The sequence below is a fragment of the Rhinolophus hipposideros genome, assembly GCF_964194185.1.
Source record: "Rhinolophus hipposideros genome assembly, chromosome: X".
Lineage (NCBI taxonomy): Eukaryota > Metazoa > Chordata > Mammalia > Chiroptera > Rhinolophidae > Rhinolophus > Rhinolophus hipposideros.
This window is the reverse complement of record NC_138046.1, coordinates 129,638-147,483: the sequence shown is the minus strand read 5'-3', so window position 1 is coordinate 147,483 and position 17,846 is coordinate 129,638. Positions and strand designations below refer to the sequence as shown.

Here is a 17,846-nt window from a genome sequence, read left to right as displayed (position 1 = left end):
TTGGGCAGTGGACTGGGGTGGTAGTTACCGTCTTAATTTTATTTTCTAAGTTCTCAACATTTTATACACTCAGCATCCTGAGATTCATTTAATGAACAAAACAAGAAAGTTACAATAAGCCATACATGAGACTTGGCAGAATGGCCAAAAAACACCGAAGTCATATGCGAGAAAGTTTACAAGCAGGCTAGAAATCAAAGACATTTAACGAAAGAAATGAGAGCTACAGGGCCTCCTAAAACAGACGGGCCTCAGCTGAGAAGTAATTTGTGTTTGGATTCTGAGGAGAGGTTTTTTCCAAACAGAAGGGCGGGAACGAGGAGTGGCGTTGCATACATTTGTGGAGCCATGCTGCCATCAAGCGGCCACAATTTCTCTGAGCCAGGAAGAAGTTCCTGAGTAGTCCAGAGGGACCTGAGCAGGACGGTAGAAAAAGGAAAACGACAGTAGCTTGAGGAGGGAGCCCACGAAGCAGCTAGCGGGGGTGCCAAAGAAGTCGTTTTGCAACTGAGAGCCCATAGCGTGGTCTCCTGAGGCCCCGTCCCCCAAAGCCATAGCAACAGCTGTGCGCGAGTGTGTATGTCCCCGCACATGTAAATGAGTGTGAATTCGATTTTCTGCAGGGAACTCAGTGCAGCGGGGACGCGAAAAATTCAAGTTTTTCCCATCATCGCCACTGATATTACTGAGCATTTAACTACCTCAGACCGCCCCCCCGACCCCCCACCCCAACCCCGGCAGCCGGAGTCTGCGCAGGGCGGGTGGTGAGGCGGGGCCGGGGCCTACAGCCTCCCGGGAAGGGCGGGTGCGCGCAGGCGCAGGAGGACGAGAGCCGCTCTTGCCAGGACCTCCCTTTCCAACCAGTAACGAAAGGAACTGACGTAAAGTCACTTCCGGGAAGTGGGGCCACGCTTTGTTAGCTGCAACATGGAGGCGACTAGTGGAACCGATGAGCCGGTGAGACGCTGCTCTGGGGTCGGGTGAATGGTGAATCGAGCAGGTCTAGCCTTGAACTCTCCCTTCCTCTCCTGTTTTTTCTTTCCCAGGTTTCCGGGGAACTGGTATCAGTGGCACATGCGCTTTCTCTCCCAGCCGAGTCCTATGGCAACGATGTGAGTGCGATTCACCCACCGTTTCCATTCACCCAGTTAATCGGGAATGTCTGCAGGGCCTGCCACGAAGTTGTAATCTCCTGCCCTGATACCTTCTGTAGCCTCTCTCACTGTCCACCGGAAACCGCCCCTTTCAGTTCTCATCTTTTTGGTCCACAAACACGGGACTAATGCCAGAGAGTAATTCCCAAACTTTGCACCTTAGAATCTCCTATAAGGCATCTAAATATCCCGATATCCAGGGCGCAGTACATACCAATTAAATCAGAATATCGGGGGGGGGGGTCGGTGACAGTCAGAAATCCGTATTTTTAAAGGTTCCCCCAGTGATTCCATAATGCAGGAAAGTTGCATTGGCTTACAGTTTATTTGGTTTAGATTCTTAAGGGGAAAGCACGTGATATGTTTTGAGATACAAGACAGAGGGGCATAGGAATAGCAGTAACACTCAAAAATGTGACGTATGCTAGATGAGTGGGTCAGGCCATAAGGTACAAGGCACTTTAGGTGAAGAAGAAATACCTAAGAACCCAGACAGTAGATAGTGGATCTAACTGGATCCTCAAAGTGTAAGTGGACAAAGGACATGAATTGGCAGTCAAGCAAAGGGTATGAAGGTAAAAATGCAAATGGCTTCTTCGAAGGTCAGTCAAATAGATCCCTCCAGTTGAAGTGGGAGATTTTAATGGAATAGGTGGTGGGTGCTTGGTAACTCTTATTTATAAATTAGCCTGCTTCATGATACTGACTCATTTCTAAATGTTACAGGGTGGGGAACTGGCTATCAGATAAATACGAATAATGATTATGACATGCTACACTCTTAAAAGTGAATATTAGTTTCGTTTCCATTATCTTACTTTGTTTTCAATAATTCAGTTGTGTATGTGAGTTTGTTATTTCAGTTTTACAATGATGTCACTCAGTCTTGGGAAGGATGTTTGTCTACAGTTTTGTTTAGTCTCTCACACTTTCACTGACTTCTGGGAGAAGATAGCCAATGGTTCATTCTGTTTATTAGACTGTGTAGGTACCTTCTTTTGTTGTAAGGTCAGAAAAATTATTTTATTGTCCAAAGCCATTAGTCCAGTTTTATCCTTTGACAGTAGCACTAAGTTTGATAGCCCTCTTGAGCATCAACAGACTTCCTTAATTTGTTCTGTAGCACAGGACTGGGGGATTTCTGACCCGGCATTCTTTACTCCTTTCCAGCCTGATATTGAGATGGCTTGGGCCATGCGAGCAATGCAGCATGCTGAGGTCTACTACAAGGTGCGTTGTCTGTCTTTGTTATTAAGCAGAATTAAACATGTAATTGTACTGTATGGTTCTCTGCAAATCACTCTTCTCAGCAAGTTAGACAGTTGTATTTTGGACATAATTTTTATTACTGTAAGATCTTACCCGCAGAGAATGGGGGTGGAAGTGAATTTTCTTTTGACAATGAGGACTTGTGCTTCTTTGCCCAGAGGTCTGTTGCTAACTGACAAAAGGGCACCTGGCCCATAGTAGGCACTTAAGAAATGTTTGTTAGCTGAATGGACAATTCACAGAGGGCAACAGCCAGGCAGTACTAGGACCCAAAGTGTTTGAATTGGTGGAAGGGACTGTATGTATGGCCTTTTAAAACTATGTCATGATTTCATCCAGAACCTAGACTGTCTGTCTGTACTTCCCAATGAACTCTTATGCCTTGAGAACCATAAGGGTTTTCTGGGGAATGGGAGAATAGAAGTATAAATTACAGACTAGTGTATGTGTATTGTCTTATTGTCTGGCAGCTGATTTCATCAGTTGACCCCCAGTTCCTGAAACTCACCAAAGTGGATGACCAAATCTATTCTGAATTTCGGAAAAATTTTGAGAAACTCAGGATAGATGTATTGGACCCAGAAGAGCTCAAATCAGTATCAGCTAAAGAGGTATGAATTCTCTCTCTTAAATATTGCCCAGCATCTGACTAGCAGTTATTGATTGTGAATACGTTTTTATACATTTAAATGGGAGGGGGGCGTTGTTTTAAGGAAAATACTTAAAGAATCAGGGCTTTTATGTAGTTATCAACCAATAAGTAAGTTATGCAATGAATGTTTTTCTGGTTTATGGACTTTTTATGTTCATTGAATCTGTTTTTTCCTCCTTTTTGACTTGGACCTTTCATTGCTAACTACTGTGCCCTTTCAGGGAAGGAGAAATAAATTTACTCACACGAGTAGTTTAACCAGAATGCATGGATGGAAGATCAGCAAGTAGGGTACAGGGAGGTGTTTGCATTCTCTGGATTCAAGTTGATATTACCGCAGGCCATGCCATAGATAATTGAAAAACATGGGTTTTGCATTGCTTATTTGATTATCTTGTACTTTTACAGAGCACTAAAACTCTTCTAGTCGGGGAAAAGTTTCCCTGGGACTAGGTACTTGGCTTATTGAGAATGTAAGCTTTTAATCTTAGCAGGAAGTCACTGATATTTGTAAAACTGCCTCTACTGAATGCATTTCTTTCTTAAAATGTAACTTTGTGACTTTGGGCCAAATTCCTGCCTTCTCTGTCTCATTTGTTCTTCCGTGGGGATGAATCACCATTTGGGGCTGAGCTAGCCAATAAGTAAAAACAAAACAAAGATTCCATTTAAGAAAGCAAATTTTAATTCTATAGTCACGGATTCAAGTATTTTCTGAGGTCACAGTATTGTTCTTGTTGGGAAATACCAGTCTATAGCCACAGTAGCTAGCACAGTGAAACTGGTGATCACGTCAAACCTAGCCTCTTTCACTGTGCTTACCGTCCTTACTGGAGAGGTGGAAGCCCTCTTCCTGGTCTGACTTTAGCAGTGTCCTATATTAGTCAGTTAAGGCATCTTTTTTGCCTGTAGAAATGGAGGCCATTCTGTTTGAAGTTTGACGGGGTTGTAGAAGACTTCAACTATGGTACTTTGCTGCGACTGGATTGTTCTCAGGGCTACACTGAGGAAAACACCATCTTTGGTGAGTTTCTTGCCTATGGAATTGTTTCTGTATAAGGTGAATGAGGGACCTGGTTTTACTGATGCATCAGTAGCATGGGGTCACTAGTGACATGGGGGTAACTAGTTTGGGGTTAAGTATTTTCACCCTCATTTATTATAGGATTAGAATTTCACATGTCTGAAACTTACGAGTATACTTGAGTACTTTGCATGTTAGTTCAGCTTTGTGAATAGATTTCCACTAGGTTTAGAGAAGACACTGTGATTAGGACAATCATCAATTTTATTCACCTTTCAGCCCCCAGGATACAATTTTTTGCCATTGAAATTGCTCGGAACCGGGAAGGCCATAACAAAGTAGTTTACAGCCGTGTTCAGAACAAAGAGAAAGGAGCCGACAGTGGAGAAGAAGAAAAAACTGACAACGGAGGAGGAAAAGACGAAACAGCCCACAAAGGAGTCAACAAACGTGGTGAAACAGCTGTGTAAGGTAGACGGGGAACAGCACTCTGGACACTGACTCAGCAAAGCCGACAGGTACCATGATGCTACTTGCACGGACCCGTGTGGTTCAATGTATGTCCTGTGCCACGGAAGGACATGCACAGGGACATCTCTGTAGCCTAATAGTCAGGAGCTGCTCTGCTGCTTCTCTTGTACGAAGTGGCTTAAACACTATTAGTGTTTAAGTTGTATTAGTGTTAAGTGTCATAGTTGTTTCTTGGTATATTTTTTGTTGGCTCTGTCCACTGGGCAAGTAAGAAATTTTGTAAATAAATTTATTTTAGTTCTTATGACTGTCTATATCTGTGATTAATTTTGAAAAGGTATTTAAAATGATTTGTGCCTATTTCTTAATGCTTCTTAGTGTTTTCTGTAGTGAAGGTCCCTCAAACCTATTAAGTTGTACATGGTTTGGGATTAGAAGTCCTAACATAAGAATTGACTCTTGCCATTTGAGTAACTGTAGCTTTCTGATTTTCTTCGGTAAATCTGGCAAAAGGTTTAATAAATACTCTAGAGATAACAGCAGCAGCCTAAACCTGGCAGACTGGTGTATGCAGCCCAGTTGACATTAGAGGAGCAGGAGACTGGAGCTGCCTCAACACCTGCTTTTCTTCTGGTAGCCAAGTCGTTACCTGAAAGCTAGCAGAAATTACTAATTAAAGATAAAGCCTGGTAGACTGGCTTCCCATTTATAATGCTATGGACCATAGCGTGCATTTTTATGTTAACACAAAACGAAGATGTTTTTAAATGATATTTTGTCAGACTCCAAAACTACACTAGTTGATTTTATATGAATGGGAGTTTCCTTGTCACCTCATGACTTTAAAGAGGGCATGTTTCAGTTATGTTCAGATGTGTATAAAGGTTTGTGTGTGTCCTCATATATAAACTGACCTTGATCATTAAAACTTGTTTGAGGAAGCCACAATGTTTGTAGTGCATACAGTAAATACTCTTAAAAGTCTAACCACAGCTTTGTCTTGTGCACCTGAAACTAATAAAAAAAAAAGTCTAATCACAGCATGATCATGCAAGGATTTACCAGAGCAGAGGAGGGAGGAAATGAGGCTTTTTCCCCAGTAGACATAGGAGAAAAATAAAAATTAAACTTAATTGATGAGTAGTCCTGAGGTAAGAGCAGAACTAGAGATGCACACAGCTAACAGCAACAATTGTGTGCAAAGGAAGTCGCTTTCTCCATGAATTTTCTGGCCAATTCTTAAAAATATTTAAAACGTTTGTTACAGTTTTCATTTTATAAAAATACATTTTTAAAGAGGAGAGTGTTAAATACTTCATAGTAGGCAGACATTTTAAAATTAAGAGCTTCCTTTACTGTGTTAACTTTTTCTAGTTTTCATATAGTGTTAAATATCCACAACCATGTATCTATATACATTGCCTGAGGAAGTGAGCAACAATAAAGATTGCTGGCTGCATACAACTGTGCCTCTGCTGGCCTTTTCCAGGTTGCCTACCAGGAAGCAAACTGGCTTAATTCTCTCTGATTTTTTTACAGAGAATAAGAAACATACTGTTTAAATTCAGACTGCTTTAAAACAAGAGGCATCTGTCCAAGGACTGAAAACTGGGGAAAGGGAGGGGAATGAGAACATGGAACGCTGGAGCTTTAAGTGGAAAGAGTGGACAGAATTCTTAAGATGGCTGCCAAGATGTCCACTTCTGGTATACACTCTATATAATTCCCTCCTGTTGGTATGGGTAAGACTTGTGAACATGAGGGGATTTTATTTTTGTGTTTAAGTTACTAACCATTCGTTTTTGACTTAATCCAAAGGGAGGTTATCCTGAGTGTGCCTAATCAGGACACCGAGCAGGGGACCCAGTGAAACTGTATCTGGACTCCTGACCCACAGGACTGTGAGATAATAATGGGTGTTGTCTTAAGCCACTAAGTTTGTGGTAATTTGTTATACAGCAGTAGAAAACTACTACAGACTTAGAGTGCTGCTGTAATAGGTACCTAAAATGTGGGAGTGCTTTGTGTGTGGGGAGGATGGAAGAATTTTGAGAAGGGTGATAAAGAAATCTTAAATTGCTTTGAAGAGAGTGTCAGTAGAAATACAGAGTTTAAGGGTGCTTCTGGAGAGGGCTCAAAATGAAGTAAGAACATTATTGGAAAGCGGGAGGAAAGATCCTATTAAGAGGGTAGCAGCATTGTAGTTAGAGGCCAGGAAGTTTGAGATTTGAGCCCTTGCTCTGCATTATTTGGGAGATGATAGCAAGCCAGTCTTGACATAGTATGTAAAAATGTATGATTTTTACATACCTTTCCAGTTATTTATCTCTGTAAGCTCTTTTGGAGGCAGGAAAATGAATTTTTATTTTTTTATTTATTTTTATTTTTTATTTTTTGCATTTACAGAAGGGAAAACTGCAGCCATTTTAAAATTTTAAGCCACTAAGTTTGTGGTAATTTGTTACAGGACCAGTAGGAAACTAAAGGCCTGCTGAGCCCTGCTCCAAAAGTACAAACATCCACTCCACTGTCATTATTTATTTTGAACTATGGTTTAAACAAGGATACACTATACCATGTGATTTGGGAACTGCACCCAAAGCAAGCTTCAATAATTCTAAATCATTTTGAATTTACTTTCCAAAGGAACTCCTGCAGCTGAGTCTGTGTGTATCAGGTGTTGTTGATATAACTGGGAGTTCTCTAAGTTTATTTCTCTGTCCAATGCAACTTATTAATGAATATGTATATTAATCAAATTTAAGAGTAACTTCAATTGTTTAGACCTTAGAACAAGAAAACATTTTTTCTGGAGAGGCATATTTTATCATTGACATTGTTAAAAATTGCCAGAGTGTGGTGATAATTAAAGCATGCCATGTTTTCATTTTTTTTCTTTGTTTTTAAATTTTCTACAGATACTAAAACATTTTTTTGCTTGCATGCAGTGTGGACGATTCTCACTACCCCACATTGGTACACCATAGTTGCTCTCATAATCGTATATTCTTTTTTTAGTGATATAAAATAATTTTATTGTTTTTATATTTTATTATGTTCACTGGTTTATTGTGTCAAGAAGTCAGAGAGGACAGCAGAAGTGGCTTGTCTCTCATTTACATATGAAGCCTTCGCTGAGAAGATGTGATGGTTGGGTGCCTCAATGCTGGGGACTTAATCTATGTGGTTCTATACAAGTGCTTCTTACCTTTTTCTAAGTGTCTGAGACATGTAGTTGTACAACACTAATAAGCAGGGTGCATCCAGTCTCAAATCCACAACCAAAAACACTAAATCAAGAACCATTTCTCTAGACTTTGGTTCTCTCTCTCCCAGAGTTCCAGGCTGCCTGCACCTGAGAAGAAGTTGCTAGGGATGGGGGCACTTTGAGAACATCTCCAGGTCGTCCTTGTCCTGGTCCAGCTCCAGCACATCGGCTCTGTGGTGCGGAGGAGCTGCTGCCTGAAATTAAGCCTGATAAAGTCTCATCACTGTGCTGACACTGCTGATAACAGAGACTTTATTCCTTACCCTAGAAGGAGGCTGTTGGTAGTTGTAGGCACAGGAAGTGACAGGATTAGATCCCTAACTTAGAAAGATCTGGCTGGTCACAGTGTGGAGGTTGCACTGGACGAGAGAAGGACGGTAGCAGGGAGACCAGTGAGAAGAGCGGTGAGAGGCGCTCTGGCCTGAGCTGAGGCGGGGACCCTGAGTTTGGAGAGGAGCCTGGGTGAGAAGACCAGGGAGGGGCCGTGGTGAGCGCCGCCCTGAGGATGAAGGTGGCACAGGTGCCAGAGTCAGCACTCAGGGGACTGTGGCTGTGTGGACACCAACAGGAGAGTTCATTCTGCCACCAGGAGGCTGTTTGCTAAACTCTTGATCCTTCCAGCCCATGGAGGTAGAGAAAGGACTGAGAACGGAAGAGGGAGGGGAGTGAGGGCCCGTCACCTGTGGGGCAGGAGCTGACCTGCATCACCTCACTGAACTCACAGCCACCTGAGAGGGAGCCGTTATCCCCACCTGACAGGTGAGGAGACTGACTTTCCATGTCTTTGCCTGAAGTCACACAGCTGGTACTTGGAGGGGACAGAAGCCAGCTCTGCACCTGTCTGAGGCTCAGACACCCTTCCATAAGGAGAGTGTCACCCCAGTCTCCATTCTGAGCAGTCAGGAAGCTCCTGTCAGTTGTGACCTCAGAGGAAGGGAACATGGGGAGAAGCAGAGCCGTGCTCTGGGCTGAGGAAGAAGAGATTTTAATAGGCCGGAGCACAGGCCTCACATAGCTGTGGGGGAGTCATTGTCACAGGATCTGGTGCTTTTTGTCCTCCTGGGAAGGGCCAGGCCACCACCTCCCTTCCCACCTGTCCCCGTCCCCATCTGCCGGCCCTGGTCCCACCCCAAAACCTGCCTGGGTGGGTGCAAGGCTAAGTGGACCATGAGGTTATCTGCAGATTTTCCTCAATAGAATGACCAAGATTCCACCCAACGCTGCAAGGACTGTTTGGATCACTGTGTTTGTCCAGGATCTCCTGTGTGCAAGCTCTACTGGCCCATGTGGGCCCATTTCAGCCTCGGTTCTGTGTTAGAATCAGTCTCCCCTTTAAATACTTGTGAAACGGAGATAGTAATCGTCTCTGCCTTATCTGGAAAATAGGAACAGTGGGTGACATGAGGTCTGTGAAGGGCCTGGAACTGGGTTTATCTCACAGCGAGCTCAGTCCCAGGGTCTGGAATCACATGTTAAGTCGGGTGGGTCAGGGAGACGCTCTCTGCTGCCACCTCGTGTTCATCTTTGTAATAACAGCATGTGCGGGTCACCATGAAAAGCTATTCTCTGCTGCCATCTCGTGTGCATCTTGGGAATAACACCTGAGTGGAGGTCAGGATGAGCTCTTCTTTCCAAAGGCTTCTGAGCCAAGGTGTCAGACCCAGGGCTGTGCCCCAGGTGCAGTCATCTGTGCCCTGGAAGCTGCCCGCTGGAATGTGGAGTCCTGGAGGTGAAACCCTGCACAGGGCTCGGCACACCTGAATTAACTGCCTTCTCACCTGGCTCTTACCTTGCTGCCTTATGCCACCCTCCCCTCCTGGCTCTCAAACCTCCCCAGGGCCGTTTTTGAACAGTGTGCTCAGACAGCCTCTGTAAGTCGCCACATCTGGGGGCAGTGGGGTGCAAACCAAAGGTTTATTTTGCACATAAAAGAGGCAGCCCAGGAGGACCACTCCAAAGGAACCCAGGTCTGAGAGCTGAAAGCCTGGGTATGGAAAGGCCACAGGGAGGCCTGCAGGGAGAAGACTGCAGCCCCCAGGGAGAGCTGGGGAGGCAGGCTGTGGTGGGATCCCAGGCTCTGGCCTGGGCGCTGGGGCTGAAGGGGGCCTTGGGACCTCCACTCCAGGTGCAGCATTTGCAGGGGGAGGGCTGCTCCGGCACCTTTGCTGGAACAGCGTCCCCCCTACCCAGCTGTGGTAGCTGGACCTGTGCGGTGGGTTAGGGTACAGTCCCTTACCTCTGCCCTGGCATAAAGTGTCTAGTCCAAGGATGGGGCCACTCTCAGGTCCAGAGGGCTGGCCTGGTGTGGGAACTCCAGTCCTGAGGGGCCTAAACACTTATATGGAAGACCTGGGAACGCAGTGCAGAGTCACCCATGGTCACCCTCACAGATCCCAAACCCATAGGCCAGGCACTCAGTCAGTAACCGTGGGCTGGCAGCAGCTCAGCACCCCACACCCCACATTCTCCTTATATTCTGTCCTTGTCTGACCTCCTTCAGTCTCTGTCTCCATCCATCTTTGTCTGACTAGGTTCAGAGTATTCATGAAACATACGAGGACTGACAAGTTCGAGAACTTGCTGCAACGCTGTTGCTACCTATTTTGATGTAAGAGGGATTATTCATTATGAATTTGTACCAACTGGACAAACCGTTCACCAAGTTTTACTATTTGGAAGTGCTGAAAAGGCTGCGTGAAAAAGTTAGACAAAAACAACCTGAACTTTTCATCAACAATCCATGGCTCTTGCATCGCGACAATGCACCAGCTCACAGGGCACTGTCTGTGGGAGAGTTTTTAGCCAGTAAACAAATAACTGTATTGGAACACCCTCCCTACTCAGCTGATCAGGCCTCCAATGACTTCTTTCTTTACCTGAAGATGAAAGAAATATTGAAAGGAAGACATATGGATTTCACTCAGGGGTAATATGACACCAGCTCTGTTGGCCATTCCAGAAAAAAAGAATTCCAAAATTGCTTTGAAGTGTGTAGTAGGCTCTTGTGTTAGTGCATAGCTTCCCAAGGGGAGTACTTGGAAGGTGACTGTAGTGATACTCAGTAGTGAGGGGGTGTAGTACTTTTTCTAGGATGAGTTCACGGAGTTAATTGTCTGACGTATACTAAATGAGGCAAATATTGAGACCCCCCCCACATGCTCAAGCAGTAGTTTGCCATAATCTGAAGTGTCTGGACGCTGATGGTAACCATTCTGAGCACGCTTGTAATTGCAGAAGTCAAACGTGACTTGTATTCATCTTTTGTTATCAATATATATTATAATTTTAATACACTTCCTTTCTTAAAATGTGTATGCACTTTTTTGGTATCCTCTATATATGAAATGTTTAATAAGATTATGGAAATTGGAATGGTTAAATTAGCTTTATGTCAAAAAGTTATGTCTTTTGTTTTTTGGTTTTTGGTTTTTGGGGTTTTTTTTTGCTACCAGAGGGAAACATCTTAGCAGGTCATAATCTTTGAGCCCTCTTGGATCCATGTGATTATTTAATATCACTAGAAATATTTGCTGTTTGTCCCAACTGTTCTCTATTCTCTTTTCTTCTCTCTCTTTGTCTCTGTCTCCTTTGCCCTTACCTTAAAGTACCCACCGTCGTCTATTCCGTGAATTCCCATGAGACTCTAACTTGTCGGGTTGTCAGGAGACCTGGTTTCTCGTACTTTTCTCCCTGCCTCTGGGATTTGGCTTCAGGTGGACCAAGGTCTCAAGGCCCTTTGAGCATAACTCTGCTGCTACTCTTTGATGGTCAGTGGTTGGTGGTGGGTCAGGCAGGTCAGGCCGGTGTGCGAAACCTTGGTGCGATGTGTTTTCTTGCCTTTTATACCTGTTTCCTCTCTGATAATAAAAATCTGTGCTCAGGTAGAGACTTAGGAAACCAAAGTCGTTTCCAAAGCTGCTGCTGTCGCTTTAACATTTCAAAGGACCTGCCCTGGGGTGGGGGGTAACCTAATCTGTCGGCCATCCCACACTCCGTAAACGCCCACATCCAGCGGTGAACCACATAGGGAAGATGCCACTGACACTTGGGGCTGAAGGAACTCGGTGCCTTCCCGCTCCTCTGTTGTGGGGGGAGTTTGGCTCTCCCCACGTGGGAGCGCCCTTCCCAGGTGCATAGCCTTGGGTCCAACCCACTGTCCTACCAGCCTTTGGCTGCTTGGCCCCAAGGAGGCGCAAGGTGCTGATGTGGGCGGACTCCCGGCGACCACGGGAGCCAGTGGAGATGAGCCCAGGGGCGGGGCCTGGAGCCATTCGGCAATCCGTGCACACTCAGTTTGCCCAGACTGCAGACCTGAGCCCACGGCTTGGAGCTCCGGTCTTCACCCTGCGTGGACCCTCCCCCCAGTGTGATCCTGCACGTGACCGGGCGTGTCCCGCCCAGTGTGAGCCCACATAATTCATCTGACTTCTCGAGCACCCCGACTTTGCTCAGCTTTTCAGGACTCCTCAGTTCTCCCCTCCTGTGACACAGGGAAAACAGCAGCGTCACCCACTGAGTACCTGAGTTTAGGAGCACGTATGGCCTAGAGTGAGCAGCTGGTAAAGCTTAGATTGGCGGTTACCCCGCCACTCACACCCTCCTCGAGGCTGAGTGGGCCTGAGCGAGGGTCAGCCTTGCTGTGTCCCCTGCCTCTCCCCGACACTGCTCAGTCCCCATAGGCCCACAGCGACCTGCTGCGCACCTACTCCCATCTGCTCTCTCCCCTGCTGCCCATCCCCCCGACATCAGGAGCTCTACCCAGTGACCCCAGCAGCCATGCAGATGCCAGCACCGACTTTATTGATGCCTGAGTCACAGCTGTCACCGGGAAATGAGGGGCCAGAGCCCCCCACAGGAAGTGGGACCTGAGGTCCCACGAGGAACATGGAGCCCACAGTGGAGGTGGCTCAGGGGCCGCCGTGGTGGGATCGGTGCTGGAGGCCAGCTGGCGGTCAGCTCCCGCGGTACGTGGTGTAGGACCAGGGGCTCAGCAGCAAGGGCACGTGGAACTTGTGGGTCTCGTTGGTGATGGTGAAAACGACCTGTGAGGGCCGAGGAGGCACCGAACAGTGGGGGGGCGCTCGCAGCTCACCAGTACCCTGGCCCCACCGCTGCCCAGGAGACTCCAGCAGCCCAGACTGTGGACCGGGGGCGGGCTCCAGGGGAGCAGGGGCTGCAGGGCCAGCTACAGCCCGACAGTGGAGAACTGGAAACCTGGTGAGGGCTGTGGACGGGTGAGTACTCCCCAGAGAAGGCGCTCGGCTTGAGGGGCCCTGGGCCTGCCGGGGTCCCCAAGGGATGCAGCCTGAATAGGGCTGGGTAAAGGGGCAGGCAGAGGTCAGGCCCAGTGAGCTGGACGGGCTTGGTGAACACCTCTGTCCACAGGGGCTGCGTCACCCTTGGCCCTGCTCCCACAGCCTCACCCAGGGTCAGGGCAGGGCAGCTCTCCTGCCCCTTTTTCTTCCAGTAACCCTCGGTGTCGAAAAACAGCTTGTAGGTGCCTGCCTTCATCTGTCCAGGTGGCAGGAGCCCAGGACAGCGGCCGTCAGGGTCAGTGTAACTGGGGTGGGGGGAGGGGGGAGGGGATGAGGTGCCACGTCTGCCTGGCTGTGCACACCCCACAGCCTCAGATGCCCCTGCAGCCTGGCTCGGGACCGATGCCAGGGCGTGGGGCTCTGGAGCAGCCCAGGGACCCTACTGCACTGTCATTTTAGGAAATCACAGGAGAAAGGGGGAAAACCATGAGCAGTAATCACTTTATGTTTTTTGGCCAGATTTTCTCCTGCATAAGTATTATTTACAAACTTAAGAAAAACATAAAATGGATTATACTCTTCATACTGGTTTACAACCTGCATTTTTCATTGAATATTGTGCATGTCTTTGTGGGTAAAGAACTGTCTCCGGACCCCCATCCACACGGCTGCTTATTTCCAGCCTCACTGAGCGCCCCGGTGGAGGGCTCCGAGGGCTGTAGCTCTGCTCGAACCTCACCTGGTTCCCACCAGCTGTGCTTCCTGGGGTCTGCGCTGTGCTTAGAGCGGCACATACCAGCAGTTTATGGGGGGTTGGAAGTGGGTCCATATGAACCCCCATGGGACTCCACGTGTTCTTCCAAGACTACAGCTGACCCTCAGGTGTGACCTGGACCCCCAGTTTTGTTAAGAGCTGAATTGGGAGGGAACGAGCTCCACACACTCCACACACTTTGTGGCCCAGATCCCCAACTTCCACCAGCAGAGGCACCTGCCTCCTTCAAGACAGAGGGTCTGGGTTCCCGCTCACAGGGCCCACCCAACTGCCATGATGCCAACCGAAACCTGGGCTAGGCCTCCCAACAGAGCCTGAGCAAGGGTCAGGAGCCGGGCGTGGTGTGGGATCCAGCTTTTACCTTACCTCTTGCTGCCTCAGTCTCCCCATCTGTAAAAAGGGTAATTATGGTGCCCACTCACAGGGTGTAGTGAGAATAAAAAGAAGAGAAATAAAGTGCTCAGCATGCTGCCTGGTAAACATGGTGACAGGGAGGCCTTTTGGTCTCCACCTCAGGCCTTAAGCAACCCAGCCTTCAGGGGTGTATGTGTGCCTGGCTCTGTCTGGGGCACTTGGTCTCCCTCACCCTTTCCTTGCTGTCTCTTCAAGGTCAGCATCTCATGATGCAAAGCATATGGACTCCAGATTAGACCACAGTGGGTTTCACTCAGCTCTGCCCTCACCAGCTGTGTGACCTAGGGTAAGATGCTCAGCTTCTCTGTGCCTGTTTTCTAACCTATAAAATGGGAATGGTGACTGCCATGCGGGGTGTCATGCGGGGTCTCTGCTCCTGCTCCCCACACAAGAACGCAGGATATGGTGAGGCCAAAACGGAGCCATGGATGCGGGGTTCATACCACTATAGTCTCGGTGGCGACTGGGTTGGAGACAACAGGAAGCAGGAGCCACATGATCCGCAACCTGCCATCCGTTTCTCTGCCAACTGACCCAACCTGCTAACCGCAATCTGGGCTTGCTAGCTTAGCCACAGCAATCAGGGGCTAATGGCTAGCAATCAGGTCACATTATCAGGGGCTAATGGCTAACTGGTTACAGCTGACGGCCTACTAGTCACAGCTGATGGCCATCTACTACCCCAGCCATCACCTTTCCACGTGAGGCTGAGAGCCTGGAAACTGGAACTCTGTCCCCACAGTGACCCCAGCCTTGGAGACTGCCGTTCACAGTTGAGTCAGCACAGGCAGACTCTGGCTCAGAGGATGGCCGAGAACGCACGTCTCTCCCTGAACACCTTTCAGTGCCCATGTCTTCCAGGTCTTTGTGCTGGACATAGGAACATAAAGAGCAGGTATGGGCCTGGGAGCCAAATTCAGAGGCTGGGCTGTCCCCACTTTTCTTTGCATAGACTTGGCTGCCCTGAGAAGGAGGCATGGGGTCTGGGGTCAGGCTTGCCTAACTCCAGCTGTGGAGAATGCTCTGCTGTTCTGGGTTCTTGGCTGACCATTCTGCCTCCCCTCTCCCCCAGTGACACTCTCACCTGCAGATGTCAGGCAGCACTCACTTCCCTGTGCCTCCTCTTCAAACCGAGGACTGGCTGCCAGCAGCTGCCAGCTGGGCCTGAAGGGTTGTAAACACCCAGCTCCCTGCACAAGGTGATCTGAGCCCCTGTGAGACAGCTCGAGCAAGACTGAAGCCCAAATGCCTGTTTACGACAGCTTTGGGAGTCGCTCACCACCATTTTCACAGATCAGCCCTGGTCTTTGAAGGAAGGAATGCACAAGGGTGTGGGTGGCAGGAGGTAGATTTGGGGGTCCGTGCTGGAGGCTGGCGGCCACACTAGGAACTTGGTTTGTTGCCAAATGGGGAGAAAGAGGGGACAGACCTGTCTCCCCTCACCTGCAATTGCTCCGCCTTCCAGGAGAGTTCCAGGGTCAGTCCTGGTGGAAGTGGGGGTGACCATCACCCGGGTCCCCCTCCGCACTGTATTTCAGCTCCTTCTTGTCTGCCAGCATCACGTTGTAACTCTGCCCCGTCCCATCGCCCATGGCTTTCAAGCCACAGACTATTTAAAGTGTTCTCTCTGGGGAGTGGGGGGGGGGGGGAGGAGTGTACAGAGAAGGGAAACAAAAGCCCAGACACACACCTTGTTTTTAAAAATACATTAAGGAAAGAATAGTGGGTATTTATTAGTGAAACCCACATGGTGTATGTAGCCTCTTCATAGGCCTGGCACAGGGAGAGGGGCAGATGGCTCATTGCTGCAGGTTGTGCCTGGGGTTTGGGACTCTCCGGGGTGGCCTGCACTCCTCTGTGTCTCCTCTAAGGGGAGTTGGAATTCAGCCTTCCTGAGCCCATCGAGCAGGAACAGGACTGAGATGGCTTAGGTCTCCCCAGGAAGTGGAGGTGACTCACATAGGAGAGGCTGTGATAGGATCCTCACTGACTGCCACTTCTCTCTGTGTTTGAAGTCAGTTCTGGTTCCAAGGAAACCTGGCCTCTTGGAGCTGTCAACGCCCTCGCTCCCCAGTGGCAGATGGCTGCCCTGTTCTCACATGAGTCTTGTTGGACTCCCACTCACTGGGTCCATGGGGATTCTGTGCCCTTGTGGACATCATCTGTGAACGGGTGTCCAGGCGTGACCAACACGATGCATGTCTGCTCTGCGCATAGCATTGTCCCATCAACTTCAGTAACAAACGTAAGTTTAAAGACACAACAATTAAGAATTTTGAGATGGTGTTGGGTGCATTAAACCACGCGGGGCCAGGTGCAGGGGAGGTGTGTTACAGAAGCTGCTGTGTGATGGGCCACACAGGTGAGGCCGTTCAGGGGCCCAGAGACCCACTTGCAGTGGGACCGATTCCTGCAGGTGCTGACCCCACAGTTGGTTCTCAGCAGAGCCGGTGAGGACCTTGTCTCGGCTTATTCTCAGTACCGCCTGCCTGTGCTGACGGAGGCTCTGAGGCCGCCAGGGTCAGTGGGAAGGGCAGTGGCCTGGAGGGAGGTGCCCCCTGACCCCACACCTCCTCAGGGCAGCCGAGTCTATGCAAAGAAAAGTAGGGACAGCCCAACCCCTGAATTTGGCTCCCAGGAGGCCCATAACCGGTCTTTATGTTCCTAGTGCAGCTCAAAGACCCGGAAGACGTGGGCACTGAAAGGTGTTCAGGGAGAGACGTACGTTCTCGGCCATCCTCTGAGCCAGATTCTGCCTGTGCTGACTCAACTGTGAGCAGCAGCTCCCAAGGCCGGGGTCACCATTCCCATTTTATAGGTTAGAAAACAGGCACAGAGAAGCTGAGCATCTTACCCTAGGTCACACAGCTGGTGAGGGCAGAGCTGAGTGAAACCCACTGTAGTCTAATCTGGAGTCCATATGCTTTGTATCATGAGATGCTGACCTTGAAGGGACAACAACGAAAGGGTACGGGAGACCAAGTGCCCCAGACAGAGCCAGGCACACATACTCACACACACACTCACACGTCCCCACCTGGCTTTCACCTCAGTGACTACAGAGGTCGTAGGAAACCAGGAGAGGAGCCAAGAGAAGCCAAAGGAGGAGGGTGGGGCCTCTTAGGAGAAAAGGACACACTTCCCAGGAGTCCAGGGAATTCCCTTCCCCCATGAGTCTGTCTCAAATCCTAGATTTCTCTCCCTGGTCAGTAAACTAACTACGGTGACTCCAGACCCACACCTTTCCAGGAGTTGAGCTCCTGTGGCTGAAAGTATGAGATCTCTGTCGCCCTCCTGGACACCTCTTCTTTCAGTGATAAGAGGGGAATGAAGTATGTGGCCTGGAGATTTGTATGGAGACAAAATTTATTAGAACAGGAGGCCATAGAAACCATGGAGGAGATTGGTGTTGACATCCCCATAGCACTTAAGGAACTATTTGTCCATCTCATCTCTTGTCATGAAAGTGGAGGATTTGTTTAAGCAGTTACTTCTGTACTCATTACACTTTTGGGGAGGGTAAGGGTCAGAAGACTCCCTCTGAAGCCCCCTCAAGTATGTGGT

The 17,846-nt window shown here is 48.4% G+C and overlaps 1 protein-coding gene across 2 annotated transcripts; it reads left to right on the top strand.

Moving 5' to 3' along the window:
- The first annotated feature begins 894 nt into the window (after positions 1–894).
- PBDC1 (polysaccharide biosynthesis domain containing 1) lies at positions 895–7,666 on the top strand. 2 transcript variants are annotated; one of them, XM_081043389.1, is made up of 7 exons: positions 895–957; positions 1,047–1,112; positions 2,325–2,384; positions 2,894–3,034; positions 3,988–4,099; positions 4,379–4,617; positions 6,110–7,666. In XM_081043389.1, the coding sequence occupies exons 1-6, from the start codon at positions 928–930 to the stop codon at positions 4,567–4,569; spliced, it is 600 nt and encodes a 199-aa protein (XP_080899515.1). In that variant the 5' UTR covers positions 895–927; the 3' UTR covers positions 4,570–4,617; positions 6,110–7,666. The 2 variants fall into 2 exon arrangements, with proteins under 2 accessions (XP_080899515.1, XP_080899514.1); XM_081043388.1 differs by lacking the exon at positions 6,110–7,666 and having other exon boundaries at positions 4,379–4,874.
- Positions 7,667–17,846: the final 10,180 nt, after the last annotated feature.

What these genes read in the sequence shown, in the direction of transcription:
- PBDC1 (XM_081043389.1), top strand. Translation starts at nt 928, where the DNA reads ATGGAGGCGACTAGTGGAACCGATGAGCCG. An exon ending in ATGCTGAGGTCTACTACAAG is followed by an intron (nt 2,385 to 2,893) that starts GTGCGTTGTCTG and finishes ATTGTCTGGCAG; the next exon opens with CTGATTTCATCAGTTGACCC. An exon ending in TGAGGAAAACACCATCTTTG is followed by an intron (nt 4,100 to 4,378) that starts GTGAGTTTCTTG and finishes TTCACCTTTCAG; the next exon opens with CCCCCAGGATACAATTTTTT.